The 16,235-nt window shown below is 53.9% G+C and overlaps 1 protein-coding gene across 1 annotated transcript in view; it reads right to left on the bottom strand.

Moving 5' to 3' along the window:
• Window positions 1–394: 394 nt before the first annotated feature.
• Window positions 395–16,235, bottom strand: part of LOC149351249 (sal-like protein 1) — a 168,602-nt gene continuing 152,761 nt past the window's right edge. Inside the window, exon 2 of the mRNA XM_089580531.1 lies at window positions 395–5,988. Within this exon, the coding sequence (XP_089436657.1) occupies window positions 2,564–5,988 (3,425 nt within the window). The 3' untranslated portion in view covers window positions 395–2,563. The remainder of the gene's footprint in view (window positions 5,989–16,235) is intronic.

Raw genomic sequence — 16,235 nt, 5'->3', positions numbered from 1 at the left:
ACACAGAAATCATGCGATATAGTAGCACACAGCCTCCGGTAGTCGTTTTTTGGGCCGTGGTACCCCTACTGCTGATTTCGGCGAAGCAAGGCTACCTAAATACAGGAGCCAAAAAATTGATTGCTATGTTTGGCAGAACTAGGAAGCTTTCCGATACTTCTGGGAGCACCGTCACTTCATAAATATATGGTGGTGCTTTAAAAACAACAAAGGGAACGTTGCCTCAGCGTGCACCACTATGTATGTGTGCATAGCTCTCGTTGTACGTGCAGAGAAGCCTGATTAAGTGCATGGCTACCTGACATGCAACAGCCGCGCAGCTCGCATTGTACGCGGCACGACAGTCTTTGAAGCTACCGGCGTCGAATACACGCATGACAAAGACAAGATGACGTTGAGGGACTACACGTTTAATTGCTTTTCTCGGTCGGCCTAAGTCGCCTTGGGAGAAACGGTGCGAGGTCGATGAAAGGAAACCGCAGAGGATGGCAGCCTTCGCTTGGAATTCGCGTTCAAAGGGACGAAATCATTCGTCGCAGCACCCTGTGTAATTGCATGGCGTGTGCTGGTCGAAGATAAATAATGGGACAAAACGAATACAAAAGGAGAAAATATTGAAGGGGCATGGGTCGTAACTGTTGAAAAGGGGTGGAGTGAATTTTCTGTTTGTGTGCTGCGCCCAACAAAAGTACTTGTTCCTTGCTTCCTTTCGGATAACAAAAAGATATCTTACCAAATGTTTTAACACCCCGAGTGGATATGTGCCTTTCACTGCCCGCCTGAATTGCGCGAATACAGAGTTTTTGGCTCAGTGCTGCCCAATGCACAGTATTCAGCTATCGTAGCGCTAAATCATGCACAGAGCGGCACATCGCAAATCGCAACAATTTTTTCATCACTGAAGGCAAGTGAGCATAAACGCGTCACATAAAGGCAGAAAACCATCCACAACGTTTTGCGTAAGGCCTTGAACACAATAGAAGAGGCGAGAAAATAATTGCAAGTGAGCATACCTAACACGTTTCTCTGAATATAACATTTGCTACCCCACAGCATATTCCACAGAGTTCACACAACATCGCCAGTGCATACTGCGTAGTTCCAAACGCTGTTGATTCACGGTACTTGAAGACGCCTTGAAGAACACCTCAGCATTTGACATCAATATTACGACGTTTCAGTAAACACAGCAGATTGTTAGTAACACGCTTACCATAACAGCGTGCCGCGCCATTGGATTAGATCAGAAGAACGGGAAGAGGAAGTGGAAAGAGCCCGCAATCTGGGGAAATTTTACGCTTTACCTAGGCCTTCCCTGAAGTGATCCGTCCATCTTTCGTTTCTCCATGATCTCAATACAGTGCTTTCTACATATCAATTAGACTCAGCGGTGACATACTTACTGCAGAAAAAAAAAATATCAGAAATCATTGCACACAAGAAACTGCAACAACTTCGGCACGAAATACGCATTATGAAAGGAACCGCCTCCGCCACTTCAGTTTTGACTCCCTAACAATGCTGCCGCTAGTTAGAATGCAAGTTGAACTACGCTGTTCACAACACTGGTCAGAAGCTTCCAAGATCGTAGGCTTCTCTGGACAACATTCGCAAGGACCAAAGAATTGTGTTCGGGATAGAAGAAAGATATGAAGACATTTTTTTTTTCTTTTCTCATCGCTGTAGCTCCAAAGAGTCTATGCTCTCGGTTTTTAGAGACATGCCAAGCGGCGATAAGCACGAGTCGAGAAAGTCGGCTCACGCCCTGTCGAGTTTGCCTCTGTTTCTGTTGGAGTTCCGCGATTTCGGCAACGTTTAACAGCTTTGCTAGCTCGCATCGTACACGTGGTATCGCACGCTTTGATCCTCACTGTAATCTATGCCCTCGCGCCTGTGGCTTCAACAACGCTGCAGAGAGCATCTCGAAGAGTACAAACAGTGTCACGTGATTTGTTGGCCTTTTTGTCTGTTCACGTTGTCGCCCGAAGCACGTGCGCATTACCGTGCCCAGTGAGAAACGAAGAGGAGGGTGGGTAGAGAGGGCGGCAGGAGGGGTCCGTCGAGCGCTACGCCTGAGCGGGGACGGCCCAGGGCTTGGAGACAGAACAACGGGGAGGAGGTACGGAATGCATCCGCTTGCGCGTGTGTGTAGCAATGGAATGCCCAGTGTATTTTGCCGTCGTAGAGCATGGCGCGCGTGGAGGGGTGGGGGGAACGCAAACTCAAAAGGGCCGGGGGCACCACACATATCACAGCCCAGGTATCACTCGCGTGGTTCCCCCGGCCCTCAGCTGTGCCCGACGGCTGGCGGGGGCTCAGGGGAGGTGTGGAGGGGGGCTCGCGGCCGCGCCCCAGAAACACTGTACACTCACGGGCCGAGAGCCGCGGGGGGCCGAACCAATGAAAACGAGGTTACACGAGGGAGAAAACAGTTCCGGCAGTTCGGGAGGTCGTGGAGGTGCACTATCACAGAAGACATAACCAACTCGTGGATGAGGGCGAGACAATAAGTTACGGGGAAGGGGGCGAGAGGGGAGGGCATGGACTAGGGGTGCGGGCGGCCTCAGACGGCCACGTTGTCAGGCGACTGGACCTCCAGTTCCTTGCGGTGGTGCGCCTTGAGGTGAGCCTCCAGCTCAAGCGACGAGCCGCATATCTTGGCGCACAGGTTGCAGGCCATCTTCCAGGCCCAGGCGCCGTTCTGCGGCTCGGCCTCGTCTCCCGGCCGGGGTTCGGTGCTGGCGCCCTGGATGACGGAGATCTCGTTCGCCTTCGGTCCCAGCATGCCATTCAGGTAGGCCGGCCCCAGGTAGGGGTAGAAGAGCTCGTGAGGCGGCGGTGGCGGCGGCACAAAGTCGGCCTTGGGCCCGCTCAGCAGCGAAGGCAGCTCGATGGACATGCGGCGGCCGCGGCGTGAGCTGCCGTTGTTCCACATGTGCGTGCCCATGTGCACCTTGAGGTTTCCCTTGGTGGTGAAGGCGCGGCCGCACACGGAGCACTTGAAGGGCCGGTCACCAGTGTGTGTGCGCATGTGGATCTGGAGAGAACTAGAGCTCGAGAAGGGCTTGTTGCATACGTGGCACACGTGCCTGGGCAGCCCAGGGGGCCTCCGGGGCTGATGCTGCGGCGGCGGCGGCGGCGGCCCGCCCGGCTCCACCCTCTTGGTCCGGCTTTCGTCGGGGCTGGCCCCTGCCCGCTGCTCGGAGCAGGGGCTCGCAGAGCGCCCGGGGCTCGGGGCCGGACTCGGTCCGCTCGCTCCAGCACTCGGGGTGGCAGCGAACAACGTGGCCGGCAGGTCTCTGATCTTGTGCGTCAGCATGTGCTGCTTGAGGTTTCCCTTTGTGGAAAAGCCTCGCTCGCAGACGCTGCATTTGAACGGTCGCTCTTTGGTGTGGCTCCGGTAGTGGATCTCGAGAGCACTGTTGCAGGCAAACGTCTTGAAGCATATCTGGCATGTAGTGTTGGGGCGGCCGGGCGCGGCGCCAGGAAACGGGAGGCCTCCCAGTGGCGGCGCAGCGAAGAATCGCCCAGAAAAGCTGTCCGCTGGCCGACCGAGCAACGTCCGCGGCGTAAGGTCCAGTGGTCCACCATTCACTGGCGGCGAAGTGCCGCCAGACGGCGACGGCGCCCCTGGCGTCGACCTTTCATCGCCGGTTGACAGTTCGGACCCAGCTCGTGGCGAAAATGCCGGAGACCGTTGCCCCGTTTCTGGTGTTCGACCCAGCAGAAGCGACTGGTCATCGAAGCGGCCAAAGCCAGACGAAAGACCCATGCCAAAGGGACCAAAGGGCAATGCTGGCACTTGCAGTGACGTCTTGATGCCTTTAACCTGGTTTTCGAGTGCTGCTAACGACGTCAGCTGAGACGGCGGGCGCTCAGGACTGAGCGGTCGCATCAGAGGCTGAGGGGAGGGCGACCGACCCTCTTCTTTCTTCTGCTCAGGTGCAGGCGAAGTTGGAGAACTCGGCGGAGGTGACGAAGACGTCTTTGGTGGCGGTGTTGGCCTCTGCGGCGTCCCTTGAAAGCTCTGCGTCGCGTGTAAGCTTTCAGAGCCGTGCATACGGACGTGTTGCTGAAGCACAAGGGAATTGGTGAACTGTTTGTGACAGACAGGGCACTTGTGAAGTACGCGTAGCGGTGGCTTGACTCTATGCACTCCCATGTGTGTCTTAAGATTTCCTTTCGTAGTAAACGCGCGACCGCAGATTTTGCAGCGGAATGGCCGTTCACCAGTGTGTGTCCGGTAATGCATCTGCAAGGCGCTGCGGCAACTGAGCACACGATGACATATCACGCATTGATTCGGGTCACTCAGCTTGTGCTCTATGTTGTCCACCAGTTGCTGCAGCTTGGAGGTCTCAGACGGCCTCGTCACCTCCATGAGGGTTTCCCACGAGTTGTCGTTACTTCCAGGCTTCGGCAGCAAGTCTTGGTAGAAAGCGGGATCCGCATGAAGTGGAACTGCTGCATCTGCGGTCGTCTGGAGCGCCGAGAAGGAGCCGCTCAAGAATGACCCGGCTGATGTGAACGGCATAGAGTCGTCGGCAGAGCCGCTCACCCCGCATGAGTCTCTGTCTTCGTCCGACACTTTGTCATCTGCTTCATCCTCTGGCTCGGCTTTCAGGCTCAAAGGGCGCTCGCCTTCGAGCTCCGCCGAAGTCATCGGTGTGGTCACATTGCTCGTCGTTTCGGAGCCAGGAGACGCGCTTCTAGTGGCTCGTAATGCCAGCGTGCCGCTGCAGCTGGGCCCGACAAGGTCCTCAGGCCGCGGCGCCGCGGCCTTGACCAAGACCCCCAATGGTGCTGGCTGAAGTGCCAGCGCAGGTTGTAGCGATGGCGGCGGCGACGACGTGGCACCGGAGGGCGATGTCGGGCTGCGATCCCCGGGAGGCTCCAAAGGCGGGAAATGCTTGTCCAAGTGCTCCGGAACAGGATGCGGGTTCATTCGCACGTGTGGGTACTTTGCACGGTGTCTTTGAAAGTGCACCTTGAGGTTGCCCTTCGTTGAAAACCTGTTCCCGCAGACGTTGCACTTGAAGGGTCTTTCCCCGGTATGGGAGCGAATGTGGATTTGCAGCGCGCTGTCGCTGCCGAACACCTTGCCACAAAAGCGACACCGATGGCGCAGGTAGGCCTCGTCGGGCCGGCCGTCGCCCTTCCTGCGCAGGCGGCTCGGGTCCGGGGAGCCGAGGCCGTTGAGCAGAAACGAGCCGCCGCTCATGGTGTCCTGCAGCGCCTTCTCGGTGTGCCGCTGCAGAAGCTCGAGCGTGTTTGGCTCGTCTGGAGGCGGCGGCCCCGCGGGCGGCGCCACCAGCAGGGTGCCAGCCATGGGCTCCCCGAGCGGTGACTCCGCGGGCGGATCGGCCGGCTCCGGTGCCGCGCTCTCCTTGGCGGCCAGGTCGACCACGGTGTTCGGCGGCGGCGGGGTCGCGTGTGTCTGTCCCGGGGCTTCGGGGTTGGGCTCGGCCCTCGGCGGCGGTGGCGGCGCCGGTGGAGGCGGCGTGCTGTCAGCCGCCCTGGTCAGGTTCACCGGAAGAGCGGGCGACGCGCCCACGTACGCCTGCAGCTGCTGGATGATGTGCAGCTGGACGACCTGCTGCTGCTGGAGCGCCATCAGCGCCTCGTGCAGCGCGGCGATCTCGGCGGGGCCTCCGGAGCTGCCGTAGGCGAACTGGGCCACAGCCACCTTGGTGCTCTGCAGCGCCTCCAGCGCCACGTGTGTGGAGGGCAGCCGTGCAGCCACCGAGGGCTCCTCGTCCACCTCGGCCGCGTCCGACGCCGACTGGCGGCCCGCCGCATCGTCGTCGCTGCACGACAGCCGGCTAGTCGTGCTTCCCGGCAGCCCCATCGAATCGACGCTCGGGCAGCAGCGCTTGTGGGCCAGGAAATGGTCGAGCGTGGGGAACTCGGCGCGGCAGCGGCCGCACACGTGCTCGTCGTCGCTGCTCTCTTCTTCGCCGCCAGTGCTGCTCCCGCCTCGGCCCGAACCTGCGCAACGAACCAAGGGACGACGCAGCTGTGAGCGAAACTCGTAAAAGCTCGCGCCTTTGTTGCAGCTAGCAAGCCGTTCGCACATGCTGCCGCCGATCACTATTCGGATCGCCCTGAGCTTACTCCGAGAAAAGGAAACGCTATATTTGCTTCCAAGCCCAAACTTTACTCGAAACGCCACTTCTTCGCATGCAGGTGACGATACAATTTTAGTAGCGCTAGCGAAAGTATAATAACTAGTGCATAGTAAATGCTACGAAACGCGCCAGACACATACTTCGTCTCTCTTTTCTGCATTATTCAGGCAACTTACGTGCAAGTGTCAGATGTAACGACGCTGCCCTTAACAAGCGCTGAAAGATTTTTCAAGAACATATAAGAAGCTTCCAACTTCATGACTAAAGCATTTTTCTGCTTTTCACAGCACAAAATATGCTTCACGTCGTTCCAACAGCACCAGTTTTCATTAAGCACTTCACCAGAAAATGAAAATACACAAACAAGAGAATTTTTATGCACACTAAGTACACAGGAAACCCTTTAAATTAAACATGCGCCGCTTACATGAGAAGTCACCGCACAGAGTTCCGTAATGCAACTGCACTGGCGTTCGTGGTAGTGGAAATTTGTAGTAGTAGTTTAGTAGAACACAAACGGAGCTCTGGCGCACTCACACAAAGCACAGATAGTAGGTAAGTCCCCGCTCCACATAAGTACCGCGGGTAACACACAAAGCACAGTATGCCTTGCTAATCCTAAAAGGCTGCACGTGATGGTATTTTGATCTTAAAAGCGTGCACTGCTTAGTGAAAATAATCCTAACCGCCGGAGCAGAGGTGGACTTATCGGGGCGGGGGGAGGTCACCCCACTCCCCTGAAACCAAACAAGAAATTTCGCACAGGAAAACTACGCTGAATCCTCCAAGACTGACCGAAGAATCCACCCCTGCGCAGGAAGATGAAAAGTCGGCTCTTGCATCAATAGAAGTTAAGTAAACCTCGCGATCATCACAGTTGAAAGCGATCCACAAATTTTTCGAAGCATGTAGGCACAAAAGCTGTTCGAAATCGCTAAGGACAGTATTCAGCAAAAGACCCTGCTGCGTTAACGTAGATGGCTTCGCGTGAGTTGCATCATGTGTTCAGGATGCCTCGTAGCGAGTAAAGGGTGGTGGAATGACGACGTCAGTACCCGTGAGCCGACCCGCACCAGGAGCGCGGTAAAATTGCACGCAAGCAGGCAACAACAGCGCGCGAGGCCCTTCAGAGAGTGCATCACGATGAGGCCCCGCCGGGCGCGCTCGACGGCGCTCGCAGAACATCATCGCCGCCATCAGCCGGAAAGCGGCGGCGGCGGCGCCCTTTTCCGTTTTGACGACCATCGCGCAAGTGACGCAGAACGCGCCGAGGAAACGCAATTAGGCGGCGCATCCCTGCCGCCCAAAGGACGCCGTGCAACCTGCCCGCCGCTGCTCTCCGGGCATCAAATAACCCCGCGAGAAAGCCATCTCCGGAGGAGCGCCCAGGGGCTCCACGCAGTCGTATACGAGTGGAATTGTGATTCTGGAGCCGGCGCGGGACGCGGAGCTCGAGATCGAGGCGCCGCGAGCAGCGATGCGAATGAACGCACATACATATAGATGTATGGGTGGAGGGTGGAGAGGGAAGCCGCGCAAACCGCTCATGCCCAGATGACAACAACAGCAGCAGCAACGCCGCGGAATAACACGGGCCGACGCGCCACCTCGGGCCGCAGCCAGCGCACTATCCATCCGCAAGATTGGTACGCTTCCCGAAGCGCCGGGAAGGCTCCCCGTCCAATGGGCTCGGAAGAGTCGTCAAGCGCGTTACTCCGAGGCGGCGCCCAGCATTCAATATTTCACGTGCGGAGAAGTGATGCTGCGAACGCTCCGGCCACAAAGCGCGTATAAAGCGGCAACGGGTTGCCGGGTTGCCCGCTTTCTGGGGGAGCTGCGCGCCGAACACCGTTAGCGAAACCCGTGCCGCGCATACCCAAGCAGCCCGGCTCTTCTTTTCCTCGGCTCCCGCTTCTTCTTCCACTCGCCGCGTCTTCTCTTTTTCCCCCTCGCGCGATTCTCCCTTGCCCTGTGGATGCAGGCGCTTTCTTTTGGCGTGTATTCTTCGCGTTCCTGCAGCGAGGCAGGCGGTTAATGTGTTCTGTCGGCTCGGCATGGGGTGCGCGCGGTGGGCCTGGCACACAGCGAACGCAGTTATGAGATCAGTATGCGGCTGCAAAGACAAACCAAAATCGCGAGACTTTCTAGCGGAAGAGATCGGATGAAATCATCAGGTAGAGCAGCAAATGGAATGCTGCTCCTGATTCGCTGCTCTCGGCCACGCGTTCCGTCAAGTTACGGCGGCTTGATGGCGCCCTTAGGTGGGCACCACCTTCGCTTCGCTTGTTTCCGTTGACGAAGCAAGATAACAGGAGGCATCAGCACAGCTCATGTCTCCTGCCAGGAATTCAGGTGTCCTGATGAGCTCTTTCGAAGCCGATGGTATTCACGCGCTCTCACAGGATATCCTCGAAAAAGGTTAGGGTGCAGATAGGCTGGGCGCTGCATGCAGGCAGATAATAAAATTGCGCGAAAATAATTGGATTGAAAGCCTTACGGCGTGAACCGTTGGAGCGTCTATTGGAATTCTTTTCCTCCCTCCTCGCCCTCTCTTCTCGTCCCTGTTGTCGAGGCGACCCTGGAGCCGATGATAAGCGCGATTAGACCAAGATTCCTAGCACAACTCATTCCGCTCGGGGAAATACGCGACGCCACAAAGTGTGCGCGCCGTTGCCTAAAACTACTTCTCGGCTTCTGTATCTCTGGGCACCGTCTTTTGGCAGCAGTTGACGTCGTAAAGTCAACGACTCCTTTCCTGCCGTTCCCCTCGCCGCCGGTTGTGGTGTATCAGCGTCCGCTACGCACAGCGTCTGTGGCAGAGGTGCACCTTGAGAGGAGGAGGGGGCTGTCAGCGGCAGGCGGTTTTAGCCGTGCAAGGTGAACGCCGGTAGCGTCTGGATGTATGCGCACACGGATCACAGCCGCTGGAACACGCTTGCCACGGTGCGTAACCTAAGCATTCAGAAGAAATCCTATCACGTAAGTTAGAGATGACACAGTGCGAGGTATGCTTGCTTAAGTTCGGGGGAGCAACAAGCAAAAAAAGAAGGAAGAAAGGAAAAAGTGCGAGAGAGAGAGATAGAGATAGAGATAGAGATAGAGAGAGAGAGAGAGAGAGAGAGAGAGAGAGAGAGAGAGAGATCTACTTTGCACCCTCACACCCGTGTAAGTAAGGCATGATGATAAGTGCTATAGAGAGCTTGTTCACGGTATCGACAGACGTCGCTCTCCTCAGGAAGATGTCATCGCTAACACGTCCCCCGAGCGTTGGCCTCCGTTAGCGACGTATCACGGCAAGGAAACTTTGCTGCGTACATCGGCCGAGCTTATTCAGATTCGCCCAGGAAGATCGAATATTCTCCCCGGGTTCGTCACCGCCCTCGTCACAGAGGCTCAGCCTCCCGCACAGAATCTGCGGCGAATTCGGTGGCGCATGCACCGATGACAAGTGCGGCGGAGAGAGAGCTCCGCCGCAGCTTCGGGACGGGGACGGCCGCGTGCGCCTCGAGCGCAGAGATAGGCATCGGCAGCGCGGAGAACGCGTTCTCGGTGCGCCGGGCCGTGCCGACGTGTCCTGTCTGCACATAAAAACATGAGCGACACACATGACAAAGAGCAGGCCGTTGTCGCCTCAGACGGCCTCTGCGTGACCGAGCCGCACCCGCGTTGTTCGCCGCGGGAAAGCGAAGCAAGAAATACGAAAAGAGCTGGAAAATATATTCGCCAGATTAAACACTTGGCCGTTGTCTCGGCAGCAGATCGGCCGGAGAGGCAGGCACACCACGTAACAACTAGATCGGCAGCGGCCACGCAAAATAAAAAGAGACAGCCGAGGCGGGAGATAGCACTTTTGCGGTCGTGCCTCCGCGACGTTTGCGCAGACAGCCTTACACATTTAAAGTTTTTTATCAGCAAAGACACAAATGTAGCGTACCGCTCGAGATGCTGCGCCTCCCGTCGACAGGGCCGGCGTGACTCCAATAACGAGGCCAGGACAGACATAAACCTCCATTTGCGAGCCGCCGCCTCTGCGACGCTGGCGCTCACGCGAGGCCCGCTCGGAACGCTGCGCAACGGTGGTCGCTGCGAGGCCGAGTTCGGGGCTCCGGCTCTGGGGCTCTCGACAGGAGTGAGGTGAGTTGTCGCGAAAGGCATTCGAGAAGTGATGGATTTGAAAGCCGACACATTGAAATGAAAGTTAGGAATATCTCCTTTCCTATGGAGGAGCACATCACTTTTCGATACAGTCCAGTCCTTTCCAGCGAAGAAACAGTTTCGTTGTTTCAGAACAATGAGGGTGGACATTGACGACGCCTCAATATTATTTGTCTTTGCCTTTGTCCGACGGCAAACATGTAGCATGCAGAGATTTCTTTATTTTGGAAAACAGCTAGAGGTGCAATGACTCGACGACTGGACATTAATGTGGGCAAGACCAAAAAATTGGAGGGGGCCGCATAAGCCCCCCCCCCCCCCAATTAACCCATGACGCGATAGCGTAATGGGTTAATTCACATATACGCAGAAAGTCATTCTCTACTTTGCTTAGTAGTCATAGATTCCCGGGAGCCCTCATACCCTTCCTGGCACAGTGGTGCGCTACTACTCTGCTATGGCAGGTGCTCCCAGCGGTGGGCCTTCCGTGGCCCAGGTTGCTCTTCCCGAGCGACCAGTCAATAATTTCCACCTGCCATAAGTGCCACCTGCCACGGTGGCCAGTTTTCTCACTATAGGGACGTTGTGATGACGCGGCAAGGTCACGTGACATAGGTGGCCCACCTGCCTCCCAGGTTGCTCTCTGGGCACCACCTGCCGAGTCATGCTCGTGATTTTTCGCTCTCAACGCCGATGCCGGATTTTCTGAGCAACAGGGCCTTTAACGCTGTCGCGTTAAAATAGCCACCCTTGCTATTCTGTGACGGCATTCGCAGACTAGTGAACAGGTGGGTGAAGCGCATAAGCAAGAAGTCATGCAATTCAGTGAAAGAGAAGATCCTAAACTTTCATTTCAATGCAACATCTTTAATCTCTATTGCTCAATAAAGTCACAGCCCAAGTGGCAAAGCATAGTCAACACCTACTGAAGCTTCGCACTGCACTTGGAAGGGAATAGAGCGGCGTACAAGCAGCCAGTAGCTTTTACTTTTATACTAGAGTCCTACTGCGCTTCGGGAAATATATAGTTGGTCAATCAACATATGGACCTCGTATTCTATTATTTGTTCGGGAGTGTCTTCATAACAAACAGCAGCTCAGTGAAGAACCTAGCACTCGCCATAAGTTCCACACAATAAAACCGTTGACATTTCGGCGCCTAAACAGGTGCATCGACCATCCGTATGGGTGCCGTCTGCCAACGACGCAGAACAGACCAACACGTTAACGCGATATTTCTTTCCGCATTCCTCTCTCGGCCAGCGAAATCCAAGAAACATCACACGCAAGAGCTGCGTCACCCTAGGTAGGAGTCTTGCACCTATCGCCACTGCCCTATACGCGCAGTTACGCAGTTACGGTGACTGAGCTTGAAGTTTGAAGGTAAAAAGCTCGAAAACGTGCGTGCTACAAGAGACAGTGAGAGGCGGAGAAGGAAAGGCGGAGAGGTTAACCGGAAGCCTGCACCGGTTTGCTAGCCTGCACAGGAGAAAAGGGATGAGTAATGTGAAGGGCAGAGAGAAACGACAGCTAAGTATATATGAAGGAAGTAAGGATTCACCGTACAGCAAAGCCATAGCCCATCACGCAGGCACGACGCCCTCAAGAAACGGGCAGGCCTTGAGAGCCGACGATCTTTGCAACCTCCGTTTGAGATTCTGTATCTCCGTCAGTGGGCGGGGATCGAGACGGTCCAGTGCAGAGCACATCTATTGCCTTTCAGTGCTCACTAAATGCGGGGCATGCACTGAGAAGGTGTTCCCGACCGCTACAAGAGCTTTGATCAAAACGAGTAGCCCAAGGATACGACCGCCTTTAAGCTTCCAAAATGAACGTAAGCGCTCATGCACGTATGAAAACAGCGATTAATGATTTTAGTATATTCGGAGATTCCCTATGACAATTATTCTCTCACTCGCCCGGTTGGTCACACAACCTGCTTTCGAAAGCGTCTTTCGTGCACTGCTCATTGTATATTCTATAAAAAAAAAATCCAGCAAATCTAATCTTGAACACCATGAATTCACAACAGAGCACGTCTTACATTAGCGCACTGCTTTGCTTTCTTTCTTATGTTCTTGCCTCCTTTGTTTCTCTCCTTTTTTTAGGCACAATTCTGACTTGCTTTTTAATACCCTTAGCGATTTGTTCGCTTCGTTTCTCTGTTTTTGATTCCCTCTCCCTCTCCTGAGTTCGGCTATTCTTTCCTCACTTTCATATTCTTATATTCTTAATTTTACATTCTTTCCTCACTTTTAGCAAAGTTTTATTCAACCTAAATTATCATTCATTCACTTTCCTTCTCTGGTGAATAAACACTAAAGGAGTATGGACACCAAAATTTTGGCCGCTTGTTCTCTTGCTTGTGATGATACATACGTCATTAATACACATGGGCCGCCACGTGGTATCGATCGCCTGCGGCTACTAAATAGTTCATTATTGAATTTTTTTTTTCACTCATGCCATTTTTATTTTGGTTTCAACAGCCCAGCGATGGCTGTAACGTCAAATATTTAGTGTACATCACGTGAGGTAGAAGAAACCGGCGATATAATCGCGGAGTCGCCGATAATAATAGTGTGATTATTTTATCGCTGACCACCTTCCATCATGTTCCGTATGACGCTCGCGGTAATACAGGACGTACTACGTCCGCCGCTATGGAGGAGGGTGGAGCTGGTGGACACTCCTAAGGTTAGTTTACACGCACCATAAGTCCCTCCGGAAGCAAAACATTGGTCCGCCGCCGCCGTAGCTCAGTTGGTAGAGCACCGGACGCGAAGTTCGGAGGTCGTTCGTTCGGATCCCACCGGCGACATGTGGTCGTTTTTTTTTTATTGCGAAAGCAATACTAATTGCACTTTCAGCCCGTCGCGTAGCGAGGCCGGTAGCTACCATATTAGCATTTGGATTGGATTGCATTGGATTGGATTGGATTGGATTGGATTGGATTGTATAACCGATGCATCACCACAAGTCTAACCACAAGCACCACCACCAGCTACACTACCAGCTGAACCATGGCGTAGCTACGGATATTGCTTTCGCAATTACCGGGCTTAACCAAGCTAAGCCACAGCAATTTAAACCCCTCTGCCTTCTCATGAGTTATATTTAAGCGATAAAATAATTGTACTATTAATTTCCTATTGATAAACACCACAAATTAAGAACAAACTATAGAAACATTCCCCCATGCTTTCCTTGGTTTCGGTGGCTATTGGCTTCCTTCATGCAGTGTCGCACAGTTATTTCTCACCAAACTGTGCTTCAGCGTGGTGTTCTCCAGTTTTCACACAACTCAGGATGGAAGAATCCATTGCATATTTCTCTCTTTCAGAATAAAAAGCTACAGAATGTTTGATGTGCCGTTTCCGTGAATTATTTCGTTTTTCGTCATGAATTCATAAATGGATGGGAGTATATGCTTCGGCTGCACTTGAATAAACTTTGGTACACGAGTCCCGCAATGCATGTTACTTCAACCTCACAAACGCTATACTTTTGTCTGCAGATCATGTTTTATCACGTGAATCATGTTCCCGGCAAACTCGTCGGACGTGAGCAAACTGCAACGTTTGCCACATAGATGGACATAAATACACAAAACAATTATTACAGCTTGGCGTTCCTAAAGAACATTAATGCAAAGCTAAGCCTTCTATTATTCAAATCGGCTGGAAGAATGCGTACTAAAGACAAAAAGTTTTGCATCTGGCAATCGCACAGAGCGTGTAGTGGCCACGTCAAGCAGCATACTGGAGCACAGGGCAATAAAATTGGAGTGGACACTTAAACTCCGCCTTAAGGGTATGACGCGATAGAAGTAATGGACTAGGCTTTCCATTCTGAGCAGTTTGACACCTTTGAACGCGTTTTTCATTTTTTCCAATTGTTTCAATTAGTTAATTGATCAATTACGAACTCTAAATTTCTTTAAATAGCACCATCAAGCATTCACTGTAACCACAAATCATCACTGTAACCACAAATTATCATGATCCGATTTTTTTTACGCAGCCTCCGATCAAGGTCGCCGGTTCCAATCCCTGCCGCGAGCTAGGCTCTAACTTAACTAGTAAGTATATGCTGCACGAAACGCTGAATCGTACGATATCATCCACAACATATTCTATGGCAAACGGCTGGCATTATAGAATTTTTTTTTACGTAGCCCCCGATTATTTCCTACACTCGGTGCCGACTACACCGACTGCTTTCCGTCCGAACGAGCTGTACAGGCTGTCACGCAAAATGTGCGGCCACGACGGTTTTCTAAACTGCTAACAGTACATTTCAGAAAAAAAAAATCTCTTTTATGCAGACGGATTTCATTGTTGACATAAGTTTCCTAGCCAGTTTTTCCCACCAGCAAACCGCAATGGCGTGCTGCGTAGCCTGCCGCTCCGTTAACAAGAGTCGCGTTGACGCTCGTCCCTGCGTGACGATAACATCCTCGTTAACGCACTCCCTTTTCTTGACCGGTCCGTCGGCGTTTCTTGAAAAAGAACCGCTGAAGTAGAAAGCGCTTCGTCTAGGCTGTCCAACAGTAAGTGACGACCTGCATAGCCTTGCAGCCGCGCTAGCCACGAGAAGCACAATCGCTTAGCTTGGAACCAGCAACATGATTCTCAGCGCCGGTGCAGTGGAGACGCCTCGCTGCCAGCTTTCCGAAAACGGGGAGCCGCCGGCGCACTCCCAGGCAGCGAGCGTCCGAAGGCTTCGCAGCGGGCGCGGCCGAGGCGCAAAGAAACGCTGACGCCGAGACCAGCTCGAAGATTGACAAAAGGGAAGCGGCGCAAAAGAAAACGGAGGAGCGGGGCCGCATCTGCCCATGCTTACGCGCGGCGTCTGCAGACCAGCCGGAGGCGCAGACGCGCGCGCCGGGAGTCGCCTGGCGCAAGGATCAACTCCTATTCTCAGTTGTTATGACAACTGCCCCCACGCATGGAACACGTTCGTTGGCGCGCGCGTTCGCCACCGCCGTCCGCAGGGCCCACCCGGGAGGAGCGGGCCGGCGCAGTCCGTCTTTCTCGCCCTCGCGTCTCGAGCAGCGCGCGAACCGTTCTGCCTCGTAAACCGCGCCCGACCCGATGCGATGGGCGAGGAGCGCTGTTTGACATCCCATGTTTTCCTTCGCCGGTCGGCTAACTTATGGGGCCTTAAACCTGCCCGAGCTCGTTCTCTGCCCACTTACGGGGGCCTCACTCCCGGAGATGAGCGACCAGATGCTCAGGGCCGTTATGCGGCGCCCTGCGCGCACACGCGACGGAGCCGAATGTACTGTAGCGCGCGCCCACCCATGCGTGGCCAGCGCTCAGCACCCACGGCGTTTAGGGAGTAAACCGTTGCTTCCGTAACGCGACTGTGAGTGTGTCACATGCGGGAACTGTGACAGGAGGATTGATTCATGAAGCTGGTTTGGTCACGGCCATGGAGTGTGCTAACCTAGCTGAGCCCGAAAACGCAATATTATCGGGCCTGTCGCAGAGGTTATTACCCCCCTTATAGTGTGCACGAGTAAAGTATTGTAATAAGGGGGTAATTAGTCATTAGTATCCACCAAAGCACAGCCACACGGCTACAAAGGATAGCTATCAGCAGCATCTACTCAGTTTCTTCAAATGCTGAGCAGCTTTCTTTTTTAGCCGTATCCCTGCACTTGAGAGGATGCTAATGTGTAATTATAGTCGCTCTTTACGAATCTTCTCCACTTCGGGGGATTTCCCTAAACATAGGACGAACCAGTAAAGTAATGATCAAGCGACCAAAATCTGTTAAATAAATCAGTCTCCACTTCGGTTCAGTACCCACACAGCTCTCGTGTAGGACATACGCGAGCAAGAAAGAATGAGATACTTCAATTGAGCCCCCGAGCATCCAGGAATCTAATTTAGCAACAGCTTAGTACAAATCTGCCCTAACAGTGCGCCTAAACGGGATTAAAGG

This window comes from Amblyomma mixtum, chromosome 3 (genome assembly GCF_055824585.1).
Source record: "Amblyomma mixtum isolate Tamu chromosome 3, ASM5582458v1, whole genome shotgun sequence".
In the NCBI taxonomy this organism is placed as follows: Eukaryota; Metazoa; Arthropoda; class Arachnida; order Ixodida; family Ixodidae; genus Amblyomma; species Amblyomma mixtum.
The sequence above is the reverse complement of the archived record's forward strand: the minus strand, read 5'-3'. Positions and strand labels throughout refer to the sequence as shown.